This window comes from Theropithecus gelada, chromosome 12 (genome assembly GCF_003255815.1).
Source record: "Theropithecus gelada isolate Dixy chromosome 12, Tgel_1.0, whole genome shotgun sequence".
Lineage (NCBI taxonomy): Eukaryota > Metazoa > Chordata > Mammalia > Primates > Cercopithecidae > Theropithecus > Theropithecus gelada.
In genome coordinates, this window is record NC_037680.1 from 27,647,541 (window position 1) to 27,668,276 (window position 20,736).

Genomic DNA, 20,736 nt, shown 5'->3' on the forward strand with positions numbered 1-20,736 from the left:
GCCACCACAACCTACCAGCTATTTCTCAGTAAAACTTCTTCAATATATTTATTTTCAAAAGTGTACATTCTAAACTTAAGTCCCATTAACAGATGTCAAGTGATCTGATTACAATTAATCTAGTTGCAATCAATGAAGGTGCCATGTAACAAATAAATTGAAATTTATGTTAATGCATTTTTATGCCTAGTCTCACATAATATCCATGATTAATAACTAGTTTTTTTATTATTTTTTTTCATTTTAGGCGGTTCAGGACCATCATCCTCCATAGCCATAGCGGGCACCAACCACCCTGCCATCACAAAGACAACATCTGTTCTTCAAGATGGCGTCATAGTCACCACCGCAGCTGGAAACCCACTGCAGAGTCAGCTGCCCATTGGGAGTGATTTTCCTTTTGTTGGCCAGGAGCACGCACTTCATTTTCCATCCAACAGCACTTCAAACAACCATCTTCCACACCCCTTGAACCCCAGCCTCCTCAGTTCTCTACCTATCTCTTTGCCAGTGAATCAACAGCATCTCCTAAACCAGAATCTATTAAATATCCTCCAGCCTTCAGCAGGAGAAGGCAAGTCTGAGATCAACCTCCACCCTTTAGGTTTTCTCGACCCGAATGTAAACGCTGCTTTAGCATTTCTCTCCAGTGACATGGATGGGCAGGTATTGCAGCCTGTTCACTTTCAGCTCTTAGCAGCCCTGCTTCAGAACCAAGCCCAAGCAGCTGCCATGCTTCCCCTGCCATCTTTCAATCTGACCATCTCAGATCTTTTCCAACAGCAAAATACCCCTTTACCCTCATTAACACAGATGACAGCCCCACCAGACCATTTGCCAAGCAATCAGTCAGACAACAGCCGAGCTGAGACCCTTTTAACCAGCCCCCTGGGGAACCCTTTACCAAGCTTTGCAGGCAGTGACACTACTTTTAACCCCCTGTTCCTCCCAGCTGTCAATGGGGCCTCAGGATTAATGACCTTGAATCCCCAGCTGTTGGGAGGTGTCCTGAACTCGGCATCGGCCAACACCGCTAATCATCCAGAGGTTTCCATAGCAACCTCCTCCCAGGCAACCACTACCACAACCACTACATCATCAGCAGTGGCAGCACTGACTGTCTCAACACTTGGTGGGACAGCAGTGGTGTCAATGGCAGAAACATTGCTGAATATATCTAATAATGCTGGGAATACACCTGGTTCAGCTAAACTCAACAGTAACTCTGTGGTGCCACAGCTACTTAACCCTCTACTGGGGACAGGTCTACTTGGTAAGTTAAATTTTTTCACAAATTTTTTACAAAAGAAACGTTTTTCTAATTCTATTTTCTCCTTTTTAAAAACTCCATTTTGTCACACTATTTTTAAAAATGTTTTTGTTATGTCACAGCTTGCTTAAGGAACTAAATATAACAACACCCACACACAACCATAGTTATACAAACATGAGTGACTTTTTCCTTTTTCCCCTATTCTAGCAATACTAAATATCATTTTAATCTGCTTTCTCTTCTAATTCTGATGCCACCTAAACCTAACCTACCCATCATCTCTTAAACCAAGTAGAGTCTCATTTTTCAAATAATAAAGCACAGGTACATCTTAAAAATCACTTTCATTTGAATTTTCGTTGGTGTGGCATCACAGGGTTAGTATGAGCAGCTGCACTGTGGATGGAAACAGATTGAGAAAGTGTTTTCCAGGTGAACCCTAAATAAACAAAACTAAATGCTTGTCTAGCAAAACAAGAAGCGAGACGTAAAAACATGCAAAACTAAACTTTGCCCAAGTTCAAAAGAACAGACAGCCCCTCTAGCTGCTACTAGATTTCCTCAGTATTATTTTTTTGACCTTTGTGGCTTAAAAACAAAGTGTTTCATCTGTATTATCCTATCACAAAATATTCAGAAAATAATGCCAGGTATATTTAACTGATGGATATAGGTAACTATAATATAAAGTGTAGGGATGGTGTCCATAAAGTCTGGAAACAGAGAAATGTACATGATGATGTCAATGGCATCTTCCATGTGTGAAAAATAATTTGTTTATTATTTATGTTTTTTTGATTTCATGGATGCCTTTATAATATAGTAAAATTAGTTCTATTTGGCATTGAAATCTTTGTCATTAAATAACCTACAAAGCATATTTCATTTACATATTACAAGTTACAGGACAATTTCTATGACATTGTCCTCAAGAAAATGTCAGAGTAATTTCAGAATAATTTTGAATTTTGAATATAAATTTAGTTATTAATCCTACTGATTATATAATATTTATTTTGAATTATTATGACAATGAATTCTTTTGTGTTGTTAGCTTCTTTTCCATTTTAATTTTAGGTGACCAACCTTCTATCACAATGCACATTTCTAAACCAAATCAATGAATTGATGTGGTATCTACTGATTATTATGGCTTGAGAACTAAATTTTGTAAACAAGGCCTGATCAGCTCACTTATTTTAATTATCTGGTCAGATACTTACAATTGCTAAAACATTATAGGACTAATTTCAACCTTTAATTTTAGGTCCTCTAAAATAGATCTAAAATCTAAAAATAATAGATCAAGGAATCATATGACACTGCAGCTCAATATATAAGGACTGCCTAATGCATAGAGCAAAGACTAAGTAGTCTTTCCATGATATAAAATTTAAAAACTAATTATAGAAGATAAAACTAAATAATAAAGCTACTCTTTCCTTATCACTTAGTAAGACTTTGAGAAGTAAAAAAGAAAAGCATTACCCAAGTAAGCATAGCACTTAGTTTTTTGGTTTTTTTTTTTCAGGAATTCTCAGGTACAAAGAAAGGCATAGAATCTCCAAAGAATCACATTTACTTATATTTTATGTTTTTCAAACTGTAGGTGATATGTCATCAATAAACAATACTTTGAATAACCATCAACTGACTCATCTACAGTCGCTGTTAAACAACAATCAGATGTTTCCTCCAAATCAGCAACAGCAGCAACTTCTCCAGGGGTACCAGAATCTCCAGGCGTTCCAAGGACAGCCCACAATTCCTTGCCCAGCTAACAATAACCCCATGGCTTGTCTGTTTCAGAACTTTCAGGTACTCTCCTCCCCTGTGTCACTTTAGAAGAAAACAATGTCTGGGTTTGTTTAGACACTTAATTTGCAGGAAAGGGTGAAAAAAGTAGGTTATGTGCCCTTTCACCTCTATTTACTGTTATTTCTCAATCATGAGTATTGTTAAACATTCCAGTCTTTTGTGTGAAGGTTTTCCTTTTTTTTAATTTTGTCTGAAGTATCTCAGCAGTTCTTTTGGAGCTGTTAGTAAAAACTGATCGTGTGACCCCCATAAGCCCTTTCGTCATTTCTCATTGTTCTCATGACTGAGACTCACCTCCCTCGCATGCCCACCTGTCCATCCTCTCCAGCGTCAGCTCTCACCACTCTTCCCCTGGCTTCAGCCAGATGGTACTTCTTTAGTTCCACGAAGTGAATCAATCCCTGCTAGATTAAGGAGATAGGTGGAAAGAGTAACACTAAATCCACATGGGAAGAAAATATGGACTTTTTAAAAATAATCTTGGGGTAGAGAAGGCTCTTTCAGCATGACAGAAAACCAAGGCAGTCAAAAGGGAAAGAAACAAATTTGATTACCTAAAAATTTAAAGTCTCTGTGTGATCAAGGATATTCTAAACAAAGCTAAAGACAAGTGACAACCTGGCAGAAAACATTTTCCTAATACATACTAAGTAACACCTATAATGTAAAAAGAGCTCCTACAAATCAGAAAGAAAAAGGATAATTGATTAGAAAGAGTTAGCAATAGATATGAACAGGTAATTCATAGAATTTGAAAGATAAAGTATTAATAAACGTATGAAAATAATCAGAGTTACATAAATTATCACAGTAATGTGTCCATCAGATTGATGATATCCACTGCTGATAAGGGTGCAGAGAAATAGATTCTCTCAGATTACTGGTGGTCTGATTACATGCTGATACAGTCCTTTTGGAGAGTAATTTGATAGCATATCAGATTTTTAAATATCTTTTGACCAGAAGTTCAGCTTCTATGTATTAATATCTCATTTTAGAGAAATCTTCAAATGTGAACAAACAAGCACATATCAAAATGTTCAGTGCAGTATAATTTGTGGTGTCAAAAATTATGAACCACTCCATCAGTGGGGAAATAGTTAAATATATTGTGGTACAGTATATCCATCTACCTAGTGGTTTAGAAAATTAGGTAGACTTACATAATCTGATATGGAAAGATCTGTAAGACTGCAAGACTCCAGTGCTATAGTATTGCAGAACAGTACTTTTAAATCTGGAAACCATGAATGTAATCATACGCTAAAGGAAAGACCCAGGAAAGTGGAACATCTTTATGTTCAAGGGATAATAAATAAGGCAGGATCCCTGAGGAGGGGGTGTGGGATCCAGAATCTAGTACCATCCCATTTAGGTTGAAAGAAAGGAGGGAAGCAAGGAAGGGAGGTAAGAAGAATGCACTCCAGTGCTGGTTAGTTCTAAGTAAGGAAATAGGACTGGAGTAGGGTGAGAAACTGTGAGTTTGGGTGAGAAGTAATGATGAAGAAAACTTGTATATTTTTGACATATATATATATATATATATATATATATAAAATCCATAGTAAAATAATTCAGAAAGGAAGAGGAAGTGCTCAACCGTGTCACTGAGAAAAAAAGGTAAGATAAAGCCTGAAGAGAATCCTTTAGATTTACCAATTAGGACATCATCAATGACTTAGTGGAATGCAGTTTTGCTGGAGTGGTGGGAGTAGGAGCCAGATGGCAAAAGGGAGGAACAGCAAATGGGAGGTTAGGAATTAAAGAGTATAGATTAAAGAAGTATACTTCAGCTGTTCTTGACAAACACACACACACAACACACACACATACACACAACTATATGAGATGATAGATAGGCTCATTTGTTTCACTATAGTAACCCCTTTACCATCTGTGTATGTATTCTATAACATTATGGTGTTAACTTCAAATACACACAACAAAATTTATTTTTGAAAAAAACTTAACTTTGAAGAACGTAAGAGAAATAGGGCAGTGCCCCAGCAGGAGGTCGGGAGTAGATGAATGCAAACTTTAAAATACGTAAGCCATGAACATAATCATGTGCTATAGGAAAGACCCAGAAAAGTGGAAGAGATTGAACATAAAGAAGGGAAGGGATGCCGGGCGCGGTGGCTCACGCCTGTAATCCCAGCACTTTGGGAGGCTGAGACGGGCGGATCACAAGGTCAGGAGATTGAGACCATCCTGGCTAACACGGTGAAACCCCGTCTCTACTAAAAATGCAAAAAATTAGCCAGGCGTGGTGGTGCGCGCCTGTAGTCACAGCTACTTGGAGGCTGAGGCAGGAGAATGGCGTGAACCCAGGAGGTGGAGCTTGCAGTGCCGAGATCACACCACCGCACTCCAGCCTGGGCAACAGAGCGAGACTCTGTCTCCAGAAAAAAAAAAAAAAAAAAAAAAGAAGGGATAATAAATAAGACAGGATCCTTTAGAAGGGGGCTTGGGATTCAGAACGTAAGTGGAGGGCACACCCTCAGAGAGCAGAAGGGAACCCTCTTATGGGAAGCAGGACAGAATTTAGGATAGGTATAGTTGCAGAGAAGTCTGCTGCCAGGGGCAGGGAGTATCAGAGTATAAGAAATTGTGAGAATTCTTGCCTGATGGGCTTTATTTTCTCTATTACGTAAGGTCATCTACTAAGAATAGTCTGGGAGATGGTGAAGAAGTTGGTGAAGATTTGAATAGTTGTGGAAAATGAGTGACAACTAACTAGAAGTTCTAGGATTGATGGGCAGCAATAAGCCCTCAACTGAAGTTGGAAGCTACAAATTCCTATAGACAAATACTCAGCATCCTCACTGTAGATGTAGATAAGGCAGGCAGTTGAATTGATCCAAGATTGGGATTTTGCCTGGTAGGTGTAGACAGGGTGATAATAGCAAGAGAGAGGCTGATGTGCTGACAGATCCTAGGTTCTGGATTAGTAGGGAAGGATGTAAAGAAAGGGAGAGATCATTGTGGAAAAAAATCTGAAACTCCAAAGTATCAAGAATCTAGAGCAGTAATTCTTAGATGGCATGGGGGTGGGGGTAAAATTAGAATAACCTTGGGCACTTTTTCAAACTGCCCTCATCCTTCCTATACCAGAATTCTGATATGCTCCCGTGGTAAGTATGCTGTCCCTTCACCACTTCCCAATTGAGAATCACTTCTGCAGATAGCCATTGTCACTACTGACAGCATGGGGATATGGCCTGAAAAGGTTGAGGAGCAGGTATTACTACCCCATCTGAAAACTAGTGTCATGTTATTGTTAAGAAAAGAGTTTATATATTTTTTTATTTTATATTGTATTTCACTTAGTTAAGTGGAAACATCAGTGAGTTAGAAATCACTTTCAAAATATTTTTCCTTTGCTAATTTGATTACCTGTGACTTGACTTTTTTTTGAATCCTAAATTGCAAAGACCTGTAATGACACCGGATAAATGGAATCATCCCAACCTGAGTATGTTTTCTGTCCAACCACGTCAAGTTTAATTTTTCTAGAGAAGGTTTCGCAATGATGATTTTAAAAAATCTGTTGAATGATTTTAACCAAAGAAGCAGCCTGCAAATATAATCAAGACATAAGCTTTCCTATACAAAGTGACTTTTTACTTCATTTTTTGAGTCTTGTTCTTTATATTTCCTTCCTTGTTATATTTGTTTGTCTTTTGGTAAATCTTAAAGTTGTAGTCTTTCTCTTTGAGGCCTTTAAAATTATTTCCCTTTCTCTCACTGCTTCCTGTCTATTTCTTCAAGGTGAGAATGCAGGAAGATGCAGCTCTCCTAAACAAAAGAATAAGCACTCAGCCTGGGCTCACAGCACTTCCTGAGAATCCAAACACTACACTTCCACCTTTTCAAGATACACCTTGTGAGTTGCAACCGAGGATTGACCCATCTCTTGGTCAACAGGTGAAGGATGGCCTCGTTGTGGGTGGCCCAGGTGATGCTTCCGTAGATGCCATTTACAAAGCAGTTGTCGATGCAGCCAGCAAGGGAATGCAGGTTGTCATCACCACTGCAGTCAACAGTACAACTCAGATCAGCCCCATTCCAGCTCTGAGTGCCATGAGTGCCTTCACTGCTTCAATTGGTGACCCATTAAATCTCTCCAGTGCTGTCAGTGCGGTCATTCATGGACGGAACATGGGAGGTGTTGATCATGACGGTAGGCTGAGGAATTCAAGAGGGATTCGGCTGCCCAAGAATCTAGACCATGGGAAAAATGCGAACGAAGGAGATGGGTTTGAATATTTCAAGTCAGCAAGTTGCCACACATCCAAAAAACAGTGGGACGGGGAGCAAAGCCCCAGAGGGGAGCGAAACAGGTGGAAGTACGAGGAATTTTTAGATCATCCAGGCCATATCCACAGTAGTCCTTGTCATGAAAGGTCCAATAATGTCTCTACACTGCCATTTCTGCCTGGGGAACAGCACCCAATACTGTTACCACCAAGAAACTGTCCAGGGGATAAAATTCTAGAGGAAAATTTCAGGTATAATAACTACAAAAGAACTATGATGAGTTTTAAGGAGAGACTAGAGAACACTGTGGAAAGATGTGCACACATTAATGGGAATAGACCTCGACAGAGTCGGGGATTTGGAGAGCTGCTAAGCACTGCAAAGCAAGACCTGGTCCTAGAGGAGCAGTCTCCAAGTTCCTCAAATAGTTTGGAAAATTCTCTGGTCAAAGACTACATCCATTACAATGGAGACTTTAATGCCAAAAGCATTAATGGGTGTGTGCCTAGCCCTTCAGATGCTAAAAGCATTAGTAGTGAAGATGACCTAAGGAATCCAGACTCCCCCTCTTCAAATGAATTGATACATTATAGACCAAGGACGTTCAATGTTGGCGACTTGGTCTGGGGCCAAATCAAAGGACTGACTTCCTGGCCTGGAAAATTAGTAAGAGAAGACGACGTTCACAATTCATGTCAACAAAGCCCAGAGGAAGGGAAGGTATACCAATCTTTATCCATTGTCAAATACTAACCTTTGTTCAGATATCAATTATTGGTTTTTGTTATCATCACTTTGGATTCTTTGGATTTGAAATTAGGATTCTTCATGACTCATTGAGGTCTCACAAGCTTCTGGAGCATAAAATGAAGAGGGGATGGTTATAGTCAACAAAATGTCATATCAACAAGGGGTGAGTTGTAAAGCATTTATAGATCACACTAGGGCTCAGGGTGGCTGTAAGCCAGGAACCAGATTTCCAGAATTTGGTCCACTCTGCCTTCCCTCTCTACAGTTACCTAGTTCTTCATTTCATACACTGAGGAGGAAGGCAAGTGTCAATGACTGGGGAAAAAAATCTGGTAGCCTTTGGAGGTCCAGGAGTGTGGCAGGGGTAAGGCCCTCCCAGGCAACAGATGCGTCAGGGGACGACATCTCCTGCATGTGCTTACATGTGGCACACAGAGCTGGGAAGGGGGTACAGTCTGGGTGGAGATGCAGCCGTTTCTGGAAGCAGCAGGTAAAGTCTGAAATCAGAATTTCCTGAATACCTTTCAGGAAAAGTTCTGGGCCTTTAAAACATATGGAAATGTTTAACCCCTTAGTCTGGTTCTACTTAACACAATTAGATCATATAAATTAAATGAAAACTTCTCCATGAAACTACCGTTCAATTTAAAAGAAATTAGTAGGGGTCTTCTGGGTTTTTTTTTTTTTTTTCGGCCCTTACAAAAATGGTGGAATTGGCTCACTAGGCAAGAAATATGCAGAGTGTTTAAAGTAGATAGAAAAATTTATATCTGACCAGGAGGAGATCATTATGCACATTCCCCCATATGATGAAGAAATGTATAATTTTTCATCTTCCTAGGTAATAAAAATTACTCTTACAGGTATATGTTATTCTCGTCAAGAGTATATTCTATAAAGCAATTTCAACTGTGCTCAAACTTTCACTGGCACTTAGGTTTAATGACAGGAAACCAAAAGCATTTTTGCCAGCACAATAAAAGGATTGTCTTTCTCCAAATGACTAGGAGGTCCTAAAACCTTGCTCGTAATGCCTAATATATACTTGTCAGGATACACTCTGGGCATAATGTTTGTACATTTGATAAGGAAATGAATTCCATACCCCTATTCACAAAATATTTTATTCTCTATACTCTCAGAGATCAGACAAACATTCTTTAGGTTGAAAAACCTAAATATTTTTGACAGTTTATTCAAGAAATAATTAGAAACAGAAAAAGTGGGCTTTTATGATACAAATGGAACTGCTACAAATACAAGATGTAGACATTGAACTGTTTTACAATGTCTGTGCAAACGAACTAAGTCTTTTTTATGTGCCATTTTACCAAAAGCTTAACTGAAAAAAAAGATTATGGCCTCCCTTCCCTGGAAACATTCTTCCTGTCCTAAATGCCTTGTCTAAATATCTTTTTATGCCCTTAGGAGAGTAAAGGCATGTACTTTTAACACATTTCACATTAAACAATGGTCTAGATCTTCTGATTAATCTCTGCTCGAAAACTCCTGAGACTGAGGTATTCACTGATGTTAGGGGAGATGTACTTTAAAAAAAAATCGAAGAGTCCAAGAAACACTTATTTTTCTTCACTTAAATAAGCAAAGTAGTATGTAGTATTCATTCCACTATAAAATAATATTTTTAAAATTCAGATTCTTCTTCCTTAATTTTGGCAATAGATGGATTGTAATAGGAAACATAAAACTGTTGCTGTAAATTCACATATTCTTCCTCTCGCTGGCTGACCTTGTCATTTTGGATTCTCAAGTAAAAACCTTTATATCAAGATATACTATACACTAAAAATATTTTTAGTAATTCAGAGAATTTAATTTAAAGCACACATTTAGAGGTGAAAAACTGAAAACATGCAATAAAATATGAATGATAATACATGAAACATTTATCTATCATTTAAAAAGCAAGGTATAACAGCCTCAGAAGCTCTAAGGACTCAGCATTTTTAAAAACCTCTGGTCTTTTCAGGACCTACCACACTTTTGCACATAAGTAAACTAAGTACTACTTCACAAACATTCTTTTTTCCTCTATAGTTCACAAAACAAGACTTCCCAATACCTTACTTAGTGATGCTCCGTGAGTCAAAGTTCTCATTTTACAACACCAGAAAAGGTAAAATCTCAAACACAGGTCCGACTTCAAGCCAAGTGTCTGATATATTGATGACCCTAGTTCATGAAGAAAAAGTAAAACTATGTTCAATACCTGTATAAGACAAAACATGATGTATTTCAGAGAGATATCTAGTAGAACACTTTTTAAAATTTGTACTCATTCAGGTGAACCAGTTTGGATGTAATTTTATTTATGTAGAACTCCTTAATGCCCAAGAATGTTGGATAATGCCTTGTACATTAATAACTGGACTTCTGCTTCTAAAAAGGTAAGCATTGCCTTAGGTTACCTTCTATACACTATGGCAATGCCTGACATTTTTATAAAGTCTAATGCAGAAAGGCAGAGACTAGCTCCGACTTTGTTTATTATAGTAAAACCTTTCTAATTCCGCCTTGCTAATGTGGAATGTGGGATCATTTTCCATAATGTTTATCTTTGTAGTGTCTAAGAAGAAAAAATTTGCCAAACTATTTTCCTACATTATCATTTTAAACTTTCTTAGCTTCTCAGCTTTCATACTATTTCTATGTCCACCAAAGAATCCAAGATTCTGTCGGATCCCACCAGATAAAAATCTATGTTAACTCAAGTTTTAGAATAGATTTATTACCCCTGACTCCACCCCACAACATACCATTTATTATTTTCAGTTACAGGCTTTATTCTCAGCAAACCACTCCAAATTCTTTATAGAGGCAGGCGAAATAGAAAATAAAGATAATTAATTGACAGGATAGAAGATTACTATTTCAAAACAAGCTGGGTGCCTTTCCTATTTTTAGGTTGCATGAATGGTCTCTGGTCTAAGGAAGTCAATGCTGTGTTATCAAAGCACTGATAATTGCCAAGGGCTGAGACCTCCCATTGTCAATACATTAATATTGTAGCAGATACCGTTAGTCATAATAGTAACTGACTAGGTCAGCTTATGATCTTAGAAACGCCTTTTTGGTCTTTGGAGGGATAGTAAATGTAGCAGATTACTGATATGCATTAGACATGTTCTGTAGTTTCTGAGATGATTCCTAAAAGGTATGGTTTCTAGACATCGAATACTGTATAAACACAGTCTACAGAGAACTAGAGAAAAAGCAGGGTGTAGCATAAAGAGGCATGGGTTTTGGGCACTCTGATGTGAGCCTAATCTTAGCTCTGCTAGTTACCTAAGTGGTCGTAGTAGGTATATTAATCTCCTAGAAGCTGCAGGCTACTCACCTCTTTCAAGTGAGAACATTAATTTCGATTCAAATAGATGCCTTAAGATTTCAATGAAATACTGTAGATTATTATCTGGCACATCAAAGAGGTTCAGTAAACATTAACCTCCTATTCTCTGCCCTTTATGGTAGATAGTCTTATTAATTTAGGTTCCACCATTATGGAATTGTGGTAATTTGACCTTAGTTATTGTTTACCTCTGCATTGTCCATGTATAAAGGATTTATTAACCAAGTTGAGAGTAAAGGATTATAAGGATTATATTCAATGAATGAAATAGTTCATAAGTATGTTTACAGCACATATACAAATCAGCATATCTGATTATAAGTTAGTGTTAGCTGTTAATTTCAAGCAGGAGTTCTACTTGGAAGCGTTTTAAAGCACTCAGTTTGTTGAGTGAACTTCAAAGTTCTTCTTTCCTCAATGTTTCTAAAAAAAAATCAACTCAGGCTTTCTTCCTCTACCTTCCCACATAACTGTCTTTCACACGTAAAACAATATTAATTAGTGGAGATTTTTAACAGCCTATGAAAAGTTGGGATGAATTGCTTGTATGTATTACTTTCCTAAGATTGAAGCTATGTGACAGCATTGGAGGACATTATGTGCCTTGTATTTTACCACTCAAGAAGTACTATATCCTTCCTAATATGTTTTTTCCCTTGGTTAACCATTCGTAATGAAGTACATTCTGGGCCAGGCACGGTGGCTCACACCTGTAATCCCAGCACTTTGGGAGGCCGAAGCGGGCGGATCACGAGGTCAGGATATCGAGACTATACTGGCTAACACGGTGAAACCCCGTCTCTGCTAAAAATACAAAAAATTAGCCGGGCGTGGTGGCGAACACCTGTAGTCCCAGCTGCTCGGGAGGCTGAGGCAGGAGAATGGCGTGAACCCGGGAGGCGGAGCTTGCAGTGAGCCGAGATCGCGCCACCACACTCCAGCCTGGGCGACAGAGTGAGACTCCGTCTCAAAAAAAAAAAAAAAAAAAAAAACAGAAGTACATTCTGGGAGATAGTTATACTTGTTCTAAATAACTGGTGCAAGTTTCTCTCTGAACCATGAACCCTTTATTGTTCGTGGCTCAGTGACCAGGAATAAGACCTCAGGGTTGTGCTCCAGTACATAGCCAGAGCCAGACAGATTCAACTTCCAGATCTTGGCATAATGTTAGGGAATTCTTGGGAAGAAAATGGCTACCTCTGACATTACACCTCTATGCCTTAATATGCAAACATTTTTAAGCCTATGCAACTACGGAGGAAATGGTTATCTTTATGTACCTATTTCATTAACTATTTAAATATAAAGAAAATGCTCTTGTTTTCTAAAATATATTTTACAATTGTCATCTGTCATCTTTGATTTTATGTTAACTAGCTTAAAAGGGTTGCCTCTCAAGCAGTAATAATCAAAAACTAAAATTTTTATTTTTTCTGCATAGATCATTTTTACTTTTTGAACATCCTCCCTTTGGTCTTCATATGTCATTGCTCTTACATTTGATGTATATTCTGACCCAAGCCAAATTTAAGAAATAATTTATTACTAGACTGGTACCAAAATGTTTCTTTTCAATGACTGTTGTTGGACAGTTGCAGAAACACCTGATTACCGAAAAAAGTCTACGTCTCTGTTCTACACTACCTGGTTAAATGAAGACATTATTTTCAAAGCATAAGTGGGTAGGGTGTTCCCTCTTCAAAACTGCTCTTTGACTTTCTTCCACACAGTTATTTCTGGCAAGTAGAGATAAAAACAGCTCTCTGAATAGTCATTCAAAACCGACAAAATTCATCTTTATTAAAACTCATAACCAAATTTATTGGGGGGCAATACATTTTCTGTATGTCAGTTCAGCATCACACGCACACGTGTTTTGACAGCATGGAGCATAACCAGATACAACTTACCTCGCATTCTGGGGGTGGGTAACCTAAGAAGTTGAGCCCGGAGAACTAACTTTGGGAGGTGCGCCCTCCTGTGATGTTCAGACATTTTACTTTGAAGAACGTTCTTTGTGTGTTTATCAGTGTTAGCTGTTTGTATTCTTTGGTACTATAATTCTCTGTTGAGAATGTTCTTAGTGTATTCACTTTGCCTTATCTATTTTCTTAACTGCTGTTGGAAATGAATCCTTTTCTCTGTACCACAGCATCCACAATACTTGGGTTGCATTTTGGCTGGTAGTGTGACAGAGGCAATCAATGCCCTGTCAGCACCAGAATCTCCTTGAAAGGGAGCAAAATAGTTTTTCAAAAGTAATAAGAAAAATAAAATCCAGGCCAACAAAGTCAATTCCTGATCAGAATTTGAAAGATAATAAAAATGAAGAACTAGCAAAGACCAAAAATGTGACTATCAAGAAAAAGACTAAGCTGAGTAAAACAACTGTAAACTTTACTATAGTGAATTGTGAAATATTGTGAACTTTTTTCCTGAGCCAGATTAAAGAGGACTAGGAGGCCTGTCTTCATTCACGTAGGTAACTGAGCCCAACGCAGACTACATGAGCTTGTTCATACAATTTCAGATAGGAAGCAGGAAATAGAATCTCAGGTCTGAGGCAACTACTTGCTTCTGTTACATGAACTTTCAAGCATTGTTTCCTTAGAAATTACAAACTTATCTGAAACATTTAATTCTATCTATGTGTTGTGGATTGATATGCAAATTATTGTCGCATTTAGAATGGATTTACCCCCATCCTGTAATGTAGTTCCCTAGTGCTTAGAAACACTGCTATGCAAAGTGAAGAAGAAAGGAAGCACCGAAAAAGGCCTCAGATAATGCCACTGACTAAATTGTGATAAAGAGAATTTGGTTAGTTCATTGGAAAAAGTTGGGATTCATTTAAAGGAATGATTAGTACTCTGCCATGAGAACTTTGTACTATTGTTGGAAAACAATTAGGTTCATCCTTTCTGTCACAGGTGAATCAACTTTTTACCCTAAATTATTTATCATATAATATTAATTCCCAGTCTTTTAAAAATATTGAAATATTGCACTTAAGTTAGCAGGAATTTTTTCAGTTTGAAGATGTTATTTTTTACAATATATATTATTTTTAATATTTACTGTTTAATAAATGTTTGATAATGAACTTAATAAATGCCTCATATTTGCTTTCTACTTCAGAGCTATATTTCCCAGACTTCAGCTAAAGTTGCATATTACATATATTATTATATACTTAAATTTTTTCTTTAAATTTATCACTTAATTGATTCATTCAAGAAATATTTATTAGGCACATATGTACTAGGCACTATTCAAGCCACTTTTTAAATTTAAACAACTTTAGTTTTATCCTAGGATATTGTATGTGTAAAATCATAATGTTACTTGTATTTTTCTAATGTAAACTTATATGAATAATATAACTATTAAAAATGTGCAAAGGAGGCTGGGCACAGTGGCTCACACCTATAATCCTAGTGCTTTGGGAGTCCGAGATCAGAGGATCACTTGAGGCCAGGAGTTCAAGACTAGCCTGGGCAACATAATGAAACCCCATCTCTACAAAAAATTGTTAAAAATTAGCAGGCATGATGCTGTACATGTGTGGTCCCAGCTACATGGGAGGCTAAGGTAAGGTGATCACTTGAGCCCGTGAGGTCAAGGCTGCAATGAGCATGCCAGGCATGGTGGTGCACCCCTAAAATTTTAGCTACTTGGAAGACTGAGGTGGCAGGATCACTTGAGTTCTGGAATTCAAGGCTACAGTGAGCTGTGATCACACCACTGCACTCCAGTCTGGGTGACAGAGTGGAAACCTTGTCTCTAAAAAAAAAAAAAAAAAAAACAAAACTAAAAAAGAATATTTAAAGGTTTGTCCATGTTTTACCTAAAATAATTTTACATACCACCAGTGGCACTTTGGACTGCTTTGGTGTTCATAAAGCACCTTCATGTTTGTGGTCATTTTAGATCCTTTCAATAACCCGTAAAGATGTGCAGAATTATCCCCATTTTACAGATGGGAGAACTGAAGCTCAGAGAAGTGGCATCCCAAAGAATACAAATCACGGGTAAAGCCAGGTCCCAACCCTGGTCTTCTAATCTAAATTTAGCACTCCTTACATTATGCCATTCCCCAGCAACAGGACTTTAAAGAAATGGAATGGGGAAGTAAAGAATTAAAAGGGGAGCTCGAGGTCAACTCTGTTATGAGATCAATGATGTGGCTAGTGCTCCATTATTCTTTGATGTTTGCACAACAGCTCTGCTTCAGCAATAAGGAGCACCAAAGAATTCACAAAGAGGGGTGTTATCAAGATTAAAGCCTGCAAAAAAATTTAATGTAATCTCCAGTTAACCAGCTGTATTTAAAAGTGATCTAGGATCATTGACCCAGGTTCTTCGTTTTTGTTTGTTTTTTGTTTTGTTTCTGAGATGGAGTCTCACCCTGTCGCCCAGGCTGAAGTGCAATGGTGTGATCTCGGCTCACTGCAACCTCCGCCTTCTGGGTTCAAACAATTCTCCTGCCTCGGCTTCCTGAGTAGCTGCAATTACAGATGCCTGCCACCACGCCCAGCTATTTTTTGTATTTTTAGTAGAGATGGGGTTTCACCATGTTGGCCAGGCTGGTCTTGAACTCCTGACCTCATGATCCGCCCACCTCGGCCTCCCAAAGTGCTGGGATTACAGGCATGAGCCACCTTGCCCAGCCAGATCCAGGTTCTTCAAATATGTACTATACCTCTGTTTCAAGGGTTGGTGTACCTCTCTGAAGGGTTTATGTCTTCTTTTGTCAGACTTTAAGTTTCTTCTGAGATACATGAGGTCCCACTGTGCTGACACCAAATCAAAAACTTAAATTACCAAATGTGTAATATGGGCCTTCTAAACAAAATAAGCAAATAAGCAACCAGAGATTTAGCCTTGTTCAGAAAAACTCTTAATCATCTACCACATAGTAATGTCTGGCTTTATGAATATGTTTCTATCTACACTGAACAAACTGTAAAACTATTTATGTTGAAGAATTATTGTATCTAAACAATTTGAATGAAAGAAGAGTTTTTAATAGTCAAAAAGTATTGGTAGGGCATGGTGGCTCATGCCTTTAATCCTAGCACTTTTGGAGGCCAAGGCAAGCAGATCACTTGAGCCCAGGAGTTTGAGATCAGCTTGGGCAACATAATGAGACCCCTGTTTCTATAAAAAAATTTTTAAAAATTAGCTGGGCATTGTGGCACACACCTGTGGTCCCAGCTACTCAGGAGACTGAGGTGGGAAGACTACTTGAAGCCCAGGAGGTCGAGGCTGCAATGAGCCAAGATCACGCCACTGCATTCCAGCCTGGCCAACAGAGCAAGACCATGTTCAAAAAAAAAAAAAATTACCATTTAACGTATGTGTATATTTATATATTAATAAGTTAACTGTGAATACATATAAATTCCAGGTAACTTTATGATTCTTAAATGACATGAGTAAGGAGTTACACCACGATGGCCAGTACTATTAGCGTCATTGCTATCAGCATGAAACTGTGTGGGTAGATGATGAGTAAAGATAAAAAAGATAAAGCCCTCTTCTAAATTCTCACTAAGATAGAGTTAAATAATTTGTGAAACTCCTGGCTTGTGATTGTACAAGAATACAAGATTTTAATTATAGATAAAAGTATTATCTTAAATTACTTGTTCCTTTAGTGTAAGTTTTATAAAAATATTTGTGTGTGTTTAACCTTTTTAATGTTACATTTATGTATTTGATTTCCTCGTATTTTTTAAATTTACAAGTTAGCTAAGTAATTTACAAGGGAGTGTTCATTAAACATGATTTCTATTTAACTAGAAGCTGAATTTGTTTTGTTGTTCTCTGATACCATTTTGGGAGGGTATCTTTAAAATTTCTTGAATATTTTTCAAACGTATGAGTATTTCCACAGAAAAAACATACACTCTTCATATATATTTCACAACACAGCAAAATGCTGAAATCCTGAAACAAACTAAACTTTCTTCTGAATATGTATGATCTTGTTATAGCAGAAATGCACAGCGGTATATATCTTACTTATATTTAATTTCAGAAAGACTATCTTTGCTTTCTTTTTCAAGGTCATTTAATCCTTTATAAATAATATAGTTCATTATAAGAGTATGTTAGAGGCTTAGAGGCAGATTTAAATGAAGAAACCACGGTAGAGTATTAGTTCAGAAAAAATATCCCTGGAAAATTATTCAAGCATAAAAAAATTGAGTATAAATTTGGGCAAGTTGTCATCTAAATTTTGTAGAAATCTAATTTTAAATAGTTTGACCTAAATTTTTTAGTGTGCCTGTGTGTGTGTGTATTTTATATATGTGTGTGTAATTTTATATATATAAATGCTATATATATATAAAATGACTATATTTCAATGTACGTTGGAGTTGGTATGGTGGAGAGAAGTTGAGCACGTTGGAGTCAGACCTGAGTTTCAATTCTGGCCATGTTATTTAAATGCACCAAGTCCCATCTGTAATAATATAAAAGTAATACTAGTTTGCAGTAGTATCATATTAAATGATAAAACAGTGCCTTTTACATAATAAATGCACAAGAAATGTTTTTACTGTCCCTTATTCCATAATTAATTAAAAATAAAAATTGAAGACTTAAAAAAATACTCTGACCTAACTTTGTTTTTTAAATTAAGACCAATGGGGTAAGTTTTAATTGCTGTGTCTTGCTTTGTTTCATTGTGAATCTGATTCTATGACCAGATTAACCCCTTCTGAGATCCCTCGCTACACCAGTTTAAGTCTAATAGAAGTTTGTTATACAGCACAACTCCTTTCCTGCTGCCAAGAAGCTTATTTAAATATAAGTGGAATCATTTATTGATGACAAAACTGAAATATGCAAAGCATTTTTCATATCCCCTTCATTTGAGTGAATACAGGATGGAGGCTCATTTCTAACATGAAATGTGAAAGTGCATCCAGGCACCTTTTTTTTTTTAAACAACACATGGATACATTTAGCTTACTTTAGCTTTTCCAGTGGTGCCAGTAACCCAATAGGACACTTTTCTTTACGTGAAGTGTTATTGGAACAAAGTTGTCTCTTGTGCTGCCACACAGTGAGTTGGGTATGTATGAACTTGTGTATAAGACATTTGTGCGGGCAAAATACAAAAACATGAAAAGGAAAATATTTCCGTTATTTGACTGTTTTTCTCATTGAATATTAGAAATGCTTGTTTTCAGACTTAATAATGAAATCCTCTCGTTAATCATAACTGTGTTCTAGCTTTGAAGGGGTCATAGAGAAGTTATTTCTAAAGGACATTCATGAGTCAATCTTGAGGATACAAAGGCAAAAGTTAATAATCATTTCATTGCTTATTAGTGTTTATTTTCTTACCCATGAGGCATTTTGTTTAACTCTGTATTTTTATATAACAGTGGATTGGGGGTTGGAGGAGAAATGGGGGTAAAGTGGCTGGCTTTCACCCCAATTAAAGAGCTGAGTTACTTGCCTTGAAACTATGCTTACACAGCAAGCAACACTATTTTTACGTAGATTGTGTGTGTGTGTGTTTACAGAATAAAAATAGCCATGTTTTTCTAAAAGTGTTTTTATTCCCAAGTCACATACAAGTTTTCCTAATTATTAATTGTTTTTATTGTGGGGAGGTGGCTTCAAGAACCATGATAGAGATTCTCAGGGGTGTGTAGCAAAGGTTGCACGCTCCACACACACACATATCCCCCCACCACCCTTGGTGGCTGACCTCTGTTGACATAGCTGACTACACACAGACTGGCAGTCAGAAAGCAAGATAGGACAAAGGACACACCCACAAGGCATAGCAACACCCTTTTCTCATGTTTGATGGCCTCTGTACGCTGCCAAATGTGTACTAGGTCATGATCATTGCTGAATGCTAAGATAAGTGTTCAATAAGACTTGTCATATTTTAATTTTCACAGCAGTTCTAGCAGGAAGGTAGGTATTATTGTCCTCATTTTACAGAGGCGGAGACTGAGGCTCAGAAAATGTGTTTTACTCCTACAAGGAAGTGAAAAGTAGGATTCAAACTTTGATCTGTTGGCTCCAAAGCCCACTCACTTCACTAACTACCACTCTTGTCTTCCCCTGATACTTATATCACAGTAGTCTGATACTACAGATTTGCAGTTGCTAAGAAAGTGAACCAGGATCTCTGATTTTTATGATTTTGTGAGTTGAAGGTTGTTTAAATTCCAGATTTTATTCCCAAAATATTATTTTCAAAATGTTGACAATTTTAAAGCCAAACAGCTTTTCAGTTCCACTGATGTTGCAGCCTGGAGCCACAGAATCAACCTCTAATGATTGAGTGAGAACAGAAGATTTGACAAGGCAGTGAAGGTTAAGGCTCCCCTCCCCACCAGTGCAGCACCTGCTCGTACGGCAGGAAAGTAAACACCATGTTTAACAATTACAGGTCTGGGTAATGTGGTTTGGTCTTCATACCTTCACTCAGGTGGAGCCCGAGAAGTTGAAGACACTAACGGAAGGTTTGGAAGCCTACAGCCGTGTCCGGAAAAGGAACAGAAAGTAAGCACTTTTTTAAAATTTTACTTTGTTTTTCAAGGATATAATTTACTGTTTATCCATCAAAGGGACAACGAAATCTCACTGATTCTGTCCATGTTTTGGCCTGCCTAAGTAAAGTTTGTTACCACCAAAGAGGACCGTTATAGACAAGCCAAATTAGTGATTACAGAAAATATCCTCTTAACAATTTATGTTTATACTCTGTGTAATATTTGCCTCTTCATCAGTTCTTTCTTCATTTCCTGCATCTTCATTCCTCTCATTTAGTGGAAAATAAAATATAATTCATATTCTCAACATATAGGAATTAAATAGGCTCTGGAAGTGTAGTGAATCATTCCATTTGCAATTCAAATAATTTGGGGAGTAAATATCCCTCGTTGTACACATAAATAATTTTGGCAGATTAACTACTAGTCAAAGTGATGCGAAATAAAGATTTTTGTTGTTGTTGCATCAGGGGTGTGGACTTGAAAGTAAGTTTTCTTTGGAATTACAACAAGAAGTTGAATTTCAGGCCAGTATTATTAAAGTTTTTCTAAATATTTATTTTCTGAATAAATGTAGTACAGACAAGCAGATAATATTCGAAACACAGTTTTTACTGTGATACAATGTATGTTTATGTATCATAACTATTATTTCATATTAAGGTAGAGAACTACAAATGTGCTTCTCTATATGTACATAGAAAGCTATTTAAAAATGTGTAATTGATATACCT

At 37.3% G+C, this 20,736-nt stretch overlaps 1 protein-coding gene across 1 annotated transcript in view; it reads left to right on the top strand.

The window, feature by feature from the left end:
• MBD5 (methyl-CpG binding domain protein 5) overlaps window positions 1-20,736 on the top strand; it is a 323,726-nt gene that overhangs the window by 293,033 nt on the left and 9,957 nt on the right. The window contains exons 7-10 of the mRNA XM_025403904.1: window positions 248-1,273; window positions 2,883-3,091; window positions 6,863-8,071; window positions 19,939-20,012. Coding sequence (XP_025259689.1) covers window positions 248-1,273; window positions 2,883-3,091; window positions 6,863-8,071; window positions 19,939-20,012 — 2,518 coding nt within the window. The remainder of the gene's footprint in view (window positions 1-247; window positions 1,274-2,882; window positions 3,092-6,862; window positions 8,072-19,938; window positions 20,013-20,736) is intronic.